Here is a 12103-nt window from a genome sequence, read left to right as displayed (position 1 = left end):
CTGTCACCAGGCTTGCCGAGCCGCCAGCACCAGAAGCGCCGCACAGTATCCCGCTTCTCGTTCTTCGGCTTCTTCCAGAAGAACGGAGTCGTTGCTGGCTAGCCAACCAGTCAATCAGCCCCGCCGCCTACTGCACGCAAAGACGGATCCGTCCAAGCTGCTCTGGTTTTAAGTTTTGCATGCCTAGGCCCGCGACGATCGTCTAATCTAGTTCCTATTCTTGGAACTCTGATCGACGTTCGACGTTCGACGTTCGAACTAGCGCTGCAAATCGACAGATACGTACCTCCGGGGGCACTACCACGCAGTACCGTGCTGCGTAGACCACGTTCCCACGGGCCATCTGCCTCTGCCTCCGGAATGTTTCGTTGCCGAAACCTCATGTTTATGTGAGTGAGGGCACCCCACAGTAGCCGGTTTGATATTGAAAGCTCTTTGACCTTCCAACGATGAGCTGATGTCTTATCATCCGTATGTAGAAGCATGCAGACATGTACAGTACGCACGCGGCAGGGTGCGCTGGTAGACTGGCATGAGTCCGTGCAGGCCGGCCGGCAGTGCCACCGGACGTCCATGTCTCACAACGTGGGGTATGGGGCTGTACATACGGGATCTGAGAGTCCATCTCATGATCCTTTGGACCTGTCATTATCGCCCTCGAGCGTCTCGCTTCGGCGCATCGTGTTCAGGCTGTGGCAGAAGAATGCGTTGCCATGGGTGCACATGACATGGGCGCTTATGCGAGGGGCTGCCTAAGAACATGGGTACGTCCTCTGATCTCCCATGGAGTGGTCTAATGTGTAACAAGAGTACGTAGACAACAAACTCTTGCGTATCGGCAGCACTGAGAAAGATTCAAGGGAATGAGAGGAGACAGACAGCATATTGTGACTTCCTCGGTGGCAGGTCCGAGGGTGATGGTTTGGAGAGCTTGTACCTGTACTTGTACAGTACAGAACAGCCAGGTGCTCCAAGTTGTTTGGTTGGTTCCTAATGGTGATTTTAGTAGGCAGGCCTGTATATCTCATGGCCCTGCATGACCCTGCCGAACACATGCAGCGTCAATACTGCTCTCTCCGGTCGGAGCAGGTCAGAAGCGGAGCCTCGCTGATGCCATGACGCCCGCCCGGCAAGTCATTGATACCATCACTGTACCGCTTCCCGAGTCAGTGGTGGGCAGTCGTCCCACTAACAACCAGCCAGTCGAGAGACAGGCACCCCGCACCCTGCAAGGCAGACGAGCTCTCTCGCTCAGCAGGGATGTTCCTTTCTGACACACCTCTCCCTAGTGTCGCTCCCTCACCCCTCAGTCCAGCCTTGGCGGGTATTCGTAGGGCTGAGAAGGATGTGTTGGTCGTTGGTGTTGGCCTCGTGATTGCGGCGTCTTGTCGCTCCGTTTCGAAAAACGCCTGCTTTGCTGACTATAACAATAAATGATGAGACATGGCGCTTCGATGGCGCAGGATATTGAGCCGGAGTACAGTACATGCCCGGCTGGCTGAGTCTACTGGCCGCATGTCCAAGTCCCTGATCCAAGGGCTCCAAGATCTTTTCATAGACGACGTTGTCGCAAATGCCTTTCTGTTGCTCGTCTCGGAAGCCAGCGAAACGTGGTTTACGGCGGTATTGTTGCTGGGCCTAGTGCGGCGGGCGGTGTCCGCTGCCCGACGGGTGAAACGTTCCAGCTTAGCTCGCCCCGGAGCAGTTCACCTTGTAGGGCTAGGTGGGAGCTCTTGGGCAGGGCTTTCAGGGCCATCCTAACCACCGGGGCCGGCCCAGATATTTGGTAGCTCTGCGCAGTGACTGAAGCTAAATCGCGACCAGCGGGCAGCTGCCCCTGCAAGGGATTTTTGTGCCCTGGCCACGAGGTCACTGGCTTCATCAAAATGGCCGAGCCCGTCGTGACGATCGTTGTGATGTTAGTGCCCCTTCCCACGCCGTGCTACCCGTTGCTGGTGGGATGACCAGGGCAGGTCTGCGTTAGGCTGTGACTAACAGGTTGAACAAGCCCTGGGGGACCCAAGGGAGCTTGCACACCCATCAACGCAAACCTGGTGTTTCGATGGCGACACCGGCAGATCACGCCAGGTGGGTCGACTGGCTCAACGAACGGCGGCAAGGAACAAAGTTCAAGCTACGAACAGTGCCTTCTGGGTCATAGGCTAAATAAACTCTTGGGGCGGTTGTTGAATAAGCAATGCTTACACAAAAGCCATCGCTGGAAGCGCGGTGAATGAAGACAGGCTGATGAAGCATTGCTCCTGGTCCGGGCATCGCAATTGGCAAACAACACTTGATAAGCGCCTCTGTGCCAAAGAGCCGAGAAGTAGATACGTGAGAGGCAGGTGGCATAGCGAAAAAAATGCAACCAGTATGGCAACGATGGTTGTTTCCTTTCCCGTCATCGGTGATTGGATACAGATCATTGTCTGTCTCTGACCAGAAAGTATCGAACAGAACAGGGGCAGCGATCGCCAACGGTATTCATCTCATTTGGTGGTGCACAGGATCCCGACTTGATGCCGGGGCCGAGGAGACGGTGAGAGACCTTGGTCAACCGACAGGACCTTTTGACACCTAACCCAGCGTGCTGCGTAAGACCGGGACAACTCGGGGTGTGAGGCTCTCGTCATCTCGTGTCGTCGCCACGGTGCACGACAGGCTCATCTCGCCCGAATTACTTTGGCGGAGAGAACCAACAGCCTCACCAGAGTGGCGGTCAAGTTGAGGGTTGGCGGACGCTATTTTATCAATCCAGACTTGGGGGGGGGGGGCCCGGGCGAGAGGGGGCGAAGGCTTGACCTGTATCAGTTTCGCGGAAGACTTGTGACGAGCTGAAAGACCCATTGGGAGCAGTTGTCATCGTATTGGTTGGTGTTGGCACTGGCGCGCAACGGCAGCGTTGTCAGCTTGCCGCACTGACCTTGCGCGGACGAGGCGTTGGCGGGCAGTTGCATGGGACTCGGGCGAAAGACAACCCCGGAAAAGAGGGAATGCAAGGCGCCATCCGTTGGTAATGCTTTGGCGAACAAACGAGAGGGCATTGTGAGACATTGGAAGTGCTGATAGGCATGAATACGAAGGTAAGAGGCTGTGCCCTGAATATCTGGGTTCGGCCGCCTGTTGGAACGTTGAATACATCCATCCGCCCCCAGCACCAACCTGTCGGGACCAGAAGTTTGATCCTGGATCCGGGAGGATTGCCCGTTGCACCGAGCAGTCTAGTGTGCTCCATGGGAAGAGAAGCTTTGATGATGATGGGTAATGAAACGCCAGCAGCTGCTAAGGCGGTCCTTCTGGTCAGGGCCTGAGCGGTGTGCTGGTTATCAAACCCGTTAGGATCTGCGATGCTACCATCACACATGCGATGTTGGAAGGAAATGGTCGGATGAGTCGATGACACCACCACACTACTGGTCGTCTACTGATTGTCCTCGTCGTGAGTCTCACAAGTCCGTCGTGCTGTAGCCCACGGAGGGGTCGAGGGCGCAGGCAGAGTAGGGATAGGGCCAGGCTACCCATATCTGCGAAGACATGCCGTGCCGTGGGGCCGTGGCAGAACCGCAGTGACAGACGTCCTCCAGTACCGCGTGCGTGACCTCGCCTGCCGTAGTAAGTCGACCATCAATCGATCGAAGCTACCAGTCTGATTTTACTACCGCAGCTCGAATGGGAAGGCGGAGGAGTTACAAACCCTTCCCCCCCCTTCTTCTTCGGTTTTGCTCGGGTCCGTGATTGTGTCCAGTGAGCAGCACGGTGGGGACGTCAATTAACTGAGAGATGACCACTGAAGGGTGGGCATGCGCGGCCGTACAGTAGCGTGCTCCTCTCCCTGCCCCTCTCCCCTCCCATCATTGATGATGGATTAATGGGATGGGCTCGAGCTCGGGGCCTGTCCTCACACCTTGCAGTTTGCAACATTGCCAAGCAACCCGCTCCGTTTAATCAAAAGGATTGGGCATGGGTCTGAAGATTGGACTGAAGTGGAGCGGAGTGGGCAGTGGGTGAGGGCCAAGAGAGGGTGGACGGACTCCACAATGAGGCAACAGACATGCAGACAGGGGGTGGACTGTGTCTGTTGGCTGTTTGCTTTTTCTGCCATTGTAGGGCTGGGGAATCACCCACTCCCAGATTAGCGACCTTTTGGGAACCTTGCACCGTCAGCATGGAAACCTGACGGGTGAGATGGAGGACACCGCCACGGAGGCAACGACAAGTCGAAGTGTTCCCCACACCGTAGCCTGGTACCGAGGGTTCCAGCGGAGAGCTGTAGCCATCTGTCAATGTTGCTCCGCAGGCCAGACAGGCCAGAAGACTCATTGATGGAATGGACGCTGATGAATGGGATGGCATGGCATGGTATGGCGCAGGATAGCATAGCGCGGCGTGGCGTGGGCGTGTGCGGCCCTGCGGTAGGGGGCATGGCTTGCGTCCGTCCCATGTGCAATGGCGTGGTTCAGGCAGATGCTGGTACTTTTATCAGGACGGGCCTTATTTCTTTGCTGGAATGCAAAAACGCGAGACGACAAGCAGCACGGGCAGGCATGCTGGCAGGTCCAGTGCATCCAGTCAGAGTTGGGGTAGCCCAATCCCAGACAATCGCCCCGGGGCCCGAGCATGGGAGACCCCTAGCGATTGGGAAGCATCCTGCACTCTGTGTTCACCGTCCACGTCCCTGTCCTGGCTGCTCCGTCCCGCCGGGCTGGGGTGATTGTCGGTGATTGTCATTGATTGTCGAGATTGTCGCGATTGTCGTGGCTGTCGTGGCTGTCAGACCAGGCCAGGCCAAGCTAGACCAGGCCAAGCCGTCGGTTGTTTGCCGCTCGCTCTGTCGCCGTGCTGCGAAGACCACAGGCCTGCCTTGAGCCGTGGGCCACGGAGTGGATGTGGGATGTGGGCGAGTGGATGAGAGGACGGACAAGCAGTCGACAGGTGGATTGTGTGGATGTGTGGATGCCCAAATACACGCGAAGGTCGGCCACTGCGCTGCCTTGGTTGCACTCGGTTGACCAAGCATGGCAGGGCAGGGCAGAATGGAGCGGAGCAGAGCAGAGCAGAGCAGAGCAGAGCAGGACAAAGGGGCGAGGTGCGAGAGCTGGAACTGCTTCAGTTTGCCTGGATGTCGTCCATGGGCAGAGAATGTCTTGGTAGTCCTCTCTTCACCTGTCTCGTCGAGTCGTCGGCCACAGCAAACGGTAAGCACCCTCGTGGGTGGGCTGGCAGGCGGGCAAGAAGCCAGGAGGGGCAAGTGCAGGCAAGAGAGGTACTCTGTATCTGTGCAGGCGTTACGGAGCGGTGCTCGGTTAAGGTCACTGCAGTACGTCCGTACTCCGTATGCTCTGCCCTACGAGGAAGAAACGGTAAGAGCAGGGCAGCAGCAGGAAGGGGGGGGTGGGAGACGGGGAAGCAATCCAGCCCTGGGAGGCAGGGACAACTGCAGCTTCCCCAAGGCAGCAGGCGTGCAGCCAGGCCGCAGGTACTGAACAGGAACCTTTGAGGTACCTATCTCACGCAAGGAGTGGCCGCGCAAAACGGTGGAATCAGGTGTACCAGCTTGGTCTCTCGACACAAGTCATCGGGACTATGTCCCACCCCCGGTGCTAGGTGTTGACAGTAGTACTGTACTCACTCAGACGTGGGAGCAGTCCTCATGTCCCCGTTGCCGATCTGACCTACCTCCATCTTTTGGATGCACGTCGGATGACTACTGGGACTGACTGGGCTGACAGAAGGAGAGCGTCCACCGGTTTCGGTTGATGGCTTTCATACAGTATTATTGCCGTCCTGCCCATGCCATGCCATGCGAGGCGTTGCGTTGCGTCGCCTTCCCTTGCCTTGCCATGCCATGCCACGCCGTGCCGTGCCATGCCATGCCATACGTACATATTACATGTACATGCTGCTGCCCTTCTTATTTTAGAAACGTGTATTGATTGCGCTTCATCTATGTCAGTGGCTTTTTCGCCTCCGGCGGACAGGGACGGCGGACAACACAGGACGAGGAGGATGGCGGTTTCGCATTCAGGAAGAGAGTCACGCTCTGCCATAATGCCGGGCGACGACGCTGCTCTGCACGGAAAGAAGACGGACAGGCAGATAGGCAGGCAGGCAGGCAGACCATATTGTTCACGGTGCTGGCATGTCTCGGCGCAAAAAGGAAAGAGCGAAACACTTACCGCATACGGCAACACCGTTCGCCGGATACACCAGTACGCCTGCACAATGGTACAGTGGCTAACTCGGCGCACAGGCGCACCGGCACACAGGCACACAGGAACACAGTACTGACCAGCACGCAGTTGCCCTCACTTGCACTTGCACTCGCAGGGCTGGGGGGCAAGGCAGACCTCGAACGGGGAGGGACCCTGACAGCGGAACACAGGAAAGGGCGGAGGAGGCACGAACGTCGCTCAACTCGACTCCATCAGTCAGTCCTTGCTCCTCCTTGCTTAGTCCTGCCTGGCTGGTCGCTTCCGACTTTCGACTTCGACCCTGCTAGGCCTGCCTGCCAGCTTGCCCGACCTGGACCCCTGCTTCCCGCCCCAAGCTTGGGCTACCACCATGCCCTAAACCATTTCGGGGCCCCACCCTGGGTGTGTCCAGGTATTCAGGTACCCGGTACCCTGCCCCAGTACCGGTACCAGGGACCGTACCGGTACCGGTATTGAGCAAGGAGCAAGGAACGAGGAGCAGGGAGCAAGGAGCAGGAGCAGGAGCAAGCAAGCAGAGACATGGCTCTCTCTCTTGCTCTCCTCTGTAGAGCATTGAAATGAGTGAGACCTGCAACCGCAAACTCCACCTTACCTTGCAGTATGTGACATGATACATACATACCTGCGTACATCCATCCATACGTACATACCTTCCCTTCCTTATACCACCTGCTTCCTTCCTCCTTTCGAATCGACCCAGCCCTGCTCTACCCTGCCCTGCGCTTGCTGCACTGGGACCAAGGCTTGTGCACAACATAAGGAAAGCACATATCCGCGCCCTCCCTCTCCTCCCTCCACATCCCCTTCTTGAAATATTGCTTGCTTGCTTGCTTGTTCGCGCCCATCCTCGACCTGCCTTGACTCGGCTCGACTCGACTCGACCTCGACCCGACCCGACTCGATTATTACGGGCCCTGGACTGGAACCCAGCGACCTTTTTTGGATTCTTCTGTGCATCTCCGCCGCCTGCATTTCCTGTTTGACCGGTTCTGTTCTCTACCGCTGCCGTTGTTTATACACATTTATACACAAGCGCCACCCATCCCTCGGGCACGGTCGACTACGCCTTGTTTACTTGCGCCTGCACTTTACCCGCTTCTTCCAGACTCAAGATTGAGGTACCGCCTGCCTGCTGCTTGTCTGCCGACTTCCACTGCCGTCACAGTGTACAAGACGTACCGTAAATAAATATCACCCAACACCAGCATCGTCACCAGAACCGAGCCCGGCCGAACATCAACATTAGCATCAGCATCCGCGCCAGCGCAACATCAGCATCTGCCGTTCCCTCTGCTCCTCCTCCCACCGCAGCACCGACTGCTCTCCGTGCTGCTCCAATATTTACCTGGTCTGGCCCCGTCATACACGACTCAATCCATCCCCGGTCTCCCATGGCGCATTGAGTCCAGACCAACACCCACCCAGATTACCAGACACCTCGAAACAAATGCACCCGGCTTCCGAGACTACATACGACCCTAGACCTCGCCGCCCTCACGCCCAGCAATAGCAGCAGAACTCGTGTTGACTCGCACTCTCAACGTCATTTCTTGACTCTGACGTGGGTCCCAGAACATCCTCGGGGCCAAAGGCCGCTTCTTCTTCTCCTGACTCTTCCTAACGGTGTCTACATCAGGTGAACCAAGTCATTGCGTCACAACCTGCCATTTTGCCAGCTTCAAACCTCGCATCAGCCACAATCTCTCCATATCCGAGCCCTGCCTAAGATGGACATCCGCGGCGCGCGACCACCTGGTCCTCCCACCATATCAATATACGACGACGACCGCTATGGCTCAAGTCAGAGACCTTTTGGCTCACACGGGCCTTTCAACCCCAATTTTGACCGAACCTTCTCTCCGGGAGGAATGGGAATACCAAATGCGCCCTCCCACGAGAACCCTCCACCTGCTCTTCCCCCACCACGTTTCGTGCCCGTCGAAGGGCCGCAAGCACATCACAACGACTTTTTCGAGCGACAACGCAAGGACTCATACAACGAGAGCTTCTTCGGGGGCAGGGAAAGTGGCTATGGTAGTTGGAAGTCGAGGGCCACACCAGACGATTTTGACTACCGCAGGAGAGAAAGCAACACGACCCTGACAGGCAAGGACGAAGGCTATTCGAGTTTGTCAAGTTATGCCTCCTCAACGTAGGTCTATCCGCTGTTCTCTCATGTGTCTTAAAAAGAAGCCGCGTACCCAACCCGATCGCTTCTTGGCCAAGCAGTCCTCAACTAACGTGCTTCTCCTAGTTCACGAGACAAAGGCCCGAGTTTCCGCGTCCACGACCAGTACAAGTTTCCCTCTGGCGACTCGTATGACAGTCAGCAGCTGAAGAAGCTGGATGCAAAGAAAGGCTTGGACAATAGTGTGCCGTCTCGTGGATCTGCATTGAGCGCGTCTATGCGCTCGCTGCAAGACGGCCCGTCTCCTACATGGCCCTCTTCCGACCGGCCCCATATCCAGCTCCCTCAACTCTCGCTCCCGACCCGCTCTAAGCCTGCCCCTATTCTTGAGTCTACGGGCTATGCGGACACACCTCTGAACTCGGCAGTGTCTCCTCGAAGTACCCCTTTTGCGCAACTGGCTCGGTCGCAGGACTACCGCTCACCCATTGAGCCGCCATCAGCGATTGACTTTGACCGGAGCCCGTTTTCAAGGACCCGAAGGCAAAATTCAGGCGCATTTCCTGGCGACCTGACGCCGGCGGATACGTATGACCACGAGATGGAGTTTCCAATGGACGAGACGAACCGTTTGCGCCACATCCATTTGGACGATGGCCAGCACTCGCGTGTCAACAGCCTTGATACCCAGTGCCAGAGTCTGAAGCGACGCGCGTCCAGCCCCCCTGTTGAAGAACCCGCTCTGCGGAACGCGTCTAGCCACAGCGATCTCCTTCGCCGCCGTGAAGGTATCTCAAGGGGTAGTCCAGCGCCCCGGCTCTCGGTTAACCCGCCCCACGGTAGTATATCCTCCGTGTCGTCAGGCGACCGAAGCGGAAGCCTTGGAGGATTGAGCACAGCCACTAGCATGACCTCTTCGCTGTCTTTTGGCCGGAGGTCGCCCATCGGTCTGTCGCCAAGCGGCCTGTCGCCGACAGATGTAGCAAGCTCACCCTTCGCCACACCGAACTCGTTGACGCTTAGTCCAAGAACGACGATCGTGCCTCGGACCGGTCTGCACCAAAGGGGACCAAGCGATCAGAGGAACATGGTAAGTCCTCGGAAGCTGACGGAGCCGACCTTGCGAACGAACAACGGCGTCGGGAAAATCCAAGGATTCTACATGTGCGACTGTTGTCCCAAAAAACCGAAGAAATTCGACACTCGTGAAGAACTGGGGTTAGTTAATCACCACCATGCAATGCATACGCCGATGGGGAGCTCCTGGCTGACACGAGTTTTTATGCTACCAAACAGTGCTCATGAGGCTGAGAAACAATATGAGTGTGCCTACTGTGGAAATCGGTTCAAGAACAAGAATGAGGCTGAGCGACACCAAAATTCGCTGCATGTACGGCGACACTCTTGGTCTTGCTCGGCACTTGCAACTTATGACAGGGCGTTCCACGAATCAACCACACGGCCTGGTGAAGCCGACACCTGCGGATACTGCGGCGAGGAGTTCGCTCGATCCGGGTTGACCCCTGCGGGGCACGTGCGGCATGTCACTGAACAGGACTGGGACGAGCGCGTGCGTCACTTGCAAGACCACCACAAGTTCCGCGAGTGTAATAGCTCCAAGAAGTTTTACAGGGCCGATCATTTCCGACAACATCTTAAGCATAGCCATGCGGGAACAAGTGGCAAGTGGACCAACATGCTGGAAAACGCATGCATGATGGAAGAGGAGCCGCCGCAACCACCCGGGAGGTGAGGCGAGCTCTTGATAGCGGAGGACTAAGGTGCCCAGCCGGTGGCGGCCGGGCTCTGATGTGCGCATCTGTGAAACAACAGGGGCGCAACTGCGGGACTGTGTGAGGCCTCGCGAGGAGGAGAAGCTGTCAACACCAGCAAGCTGGGCTGTAAACCCCGAATACGATCAATCACTCTGGTTTGACAATCTTGTGGTCGCGAGCTGGCCTTGGTCACCAGGGGGAAAGGCCGCGGCGTCGCGACGTCAGATGTGTACGACATGTCTGGCAAATCAAAGGCGAGCTGCACGGGCCAAGGCGTCGCTCGGGGCGCTCGAAACTGCGGGCAACACTTATGCCGTCTGCGAGAGGGCTGGCTTGAGCGTCAGCAGCAGGGCTGGGAATTCAGACGTCTCGAAACGGTTCGCTACTATGCGGGACGCTGACGACACAAAAAGTACGCCACATGGGTGCACTGAAATAATTATTCTATACGTTAAAGCCGAATGCAGTCAGATGTTGGTGGCTGGCATCGCGACAAATGCAGAAATCGATTCCCAACGTCATATCTTTCTGGCACGCCAGGCACGCCAGAGGTAAACAAGCTCTCTGCTATCCCATGCAACCAAGCGCCTGTGAAGAAGGAAAGAATCAGAAAAAAACAAAGCTCGAGGCCCTTGAAATCTACTGTGGCCCGTTCCCCACTCCCCACGGGCGGATTGAAGGTGGCAAGAGTGCGCGAAGGATTCGGGTGGACCACTACAGGCCAAAGCCCGCCTGCAGGAGCGTTGGCGCATGCTCTGCTGGCAAGCTTGTCGAATCGACACAAGGCTTTGACTTCATATGCTGAGCCTTCTTTTCATTGTAGCACGGACCTGGCATCATGTGGATAGTTCGAAGGATCTCATCCCCGACCTCATGCTGTATCCACTGGCTAGGTTGGCTGGCTTGACCACGGCAGATGCAACTCACACACACGGGTCCCCGTACCGTACGTAACTTGATCAGCTTTCCCACCTGCAGTGTCGTCTCCTGCTGCGCGATTCAGTATCTTTCCAAGTCGGTGCCTGGCCGGCAGGTCCGCTTCGTGATAAGAGAATTATCCACGAGTTTCTCCCTTGTCGCTGGACCAGTGAAGCAGCTAGCGTCTGCCTACGTTGACTCGGCTGACCTGTCAAGGAAAACATGCGACAAGTCTGGTTTTTTGGGAGTCGAACCCCGGACGCTTCTCACATAATGCGGTCCGCTCCATGTCTTGTCCTTTGCACGACCCGACCCCATCTGCTGGCCAAGCTGCCTCTAGATAGTCTAGTCGATCCTTAACCGCCACAACTTATCGCCTGGGACTGCGCCGCAGGGCTGCTTCCTTGAACACAACAGGCTAGCTAGTGGTCCATATTTCTGCTGCCTTGCGAATCAAGACATACCTCGACACCTCGCGGGGCTGGCCCACACCATACCTGAGCCAAGGTATGGGGACATGATCTCTGCGCCGTAACGCACTGCAAATCCCTTACAAAACTCTGTCGGCATTTCGGCAACACCTGCTTTATCATGGTCAGCGGAGACTTCAGAGACATGCAGGTGGTGGACAGCCTTGCAAGTAGGGGTCCGAGGTGAGGCGCCGTGGTATCAACGCGTCGACAAAAATCGGGGATAATCAAGGGCAGATGGAACCCGTAGCCGACCGAGACGGTGTGGCAGCCAAACCCTGAAAAAACAGCTCTCAGCCCGTGTAGACAAAGGCCTGTCGGCATCGCTTGGCACGCCTGATTTGACGAAATGAGGTGGCCATGGCGAGGCCCGCAGAAGGTTTGAAGGATTCCGGTGCCTGCATAGCTCACAGCAGGTCCTTCGCTACTGTGCACTGGACACCGGAGAGCCGGGATTTGCAGGGCTTGGTGGCTTTGACTACCTACCGCATCATGATCTGTCGGCAGCTCGATCAGCCCAGTCCATTTGTCATATGACTCCACAGCACAGCACTGTGCACGCGGGGGAAACAGAAGCCATTCACGGACTGTACCTGTTCT

At 56.7% G+C, this 12103-nt stretch overlaps 1 protein-coding gene across 1 annotated transcript; it reads left to right on the top strand.

Moving 5' to 3' along the window:
* Nucleotides 1-7939: 7939 nt before the first annotated feature.
* INS49_004444 (uncharacterized protein) lies at nucleotides 7940-10093 on the top strand (the record flags this gene model as incomplete). The annotated part of the gene is made up of 3 exons (XM_043165233.1): nucleotides 7940-8364; nucleotides 8467-9558; nucleotides 9637-10093. The coding sequence occupies 3 exons, from the start codon at nucleotides 7940-7942 to the stop codon at nucleotides 10091-10093; spliced, it is 1974 nt and encodes a 657-aa protein (XP_043017948.1).
* Nucleotides 10094-12103: the final 2010 nt, after the last annotated feature.

This window comes from Diaporthe citri (genome assembly GCF_014595645.1).
Source record: "Diaporthe citri strain NFHF-8-4 chromosome Unknown scaffold_12, whole genome shotgun sequence".
NCBI lineage: Eukaryota > Fungi > Ascomycota > Sordariomycetes > Diaporthales > Diaporthaceae > Diaporthe > Diaporthe citri.
This window is presented reverse-complemented; position numbering and strand designations above follow the sequence as displayed.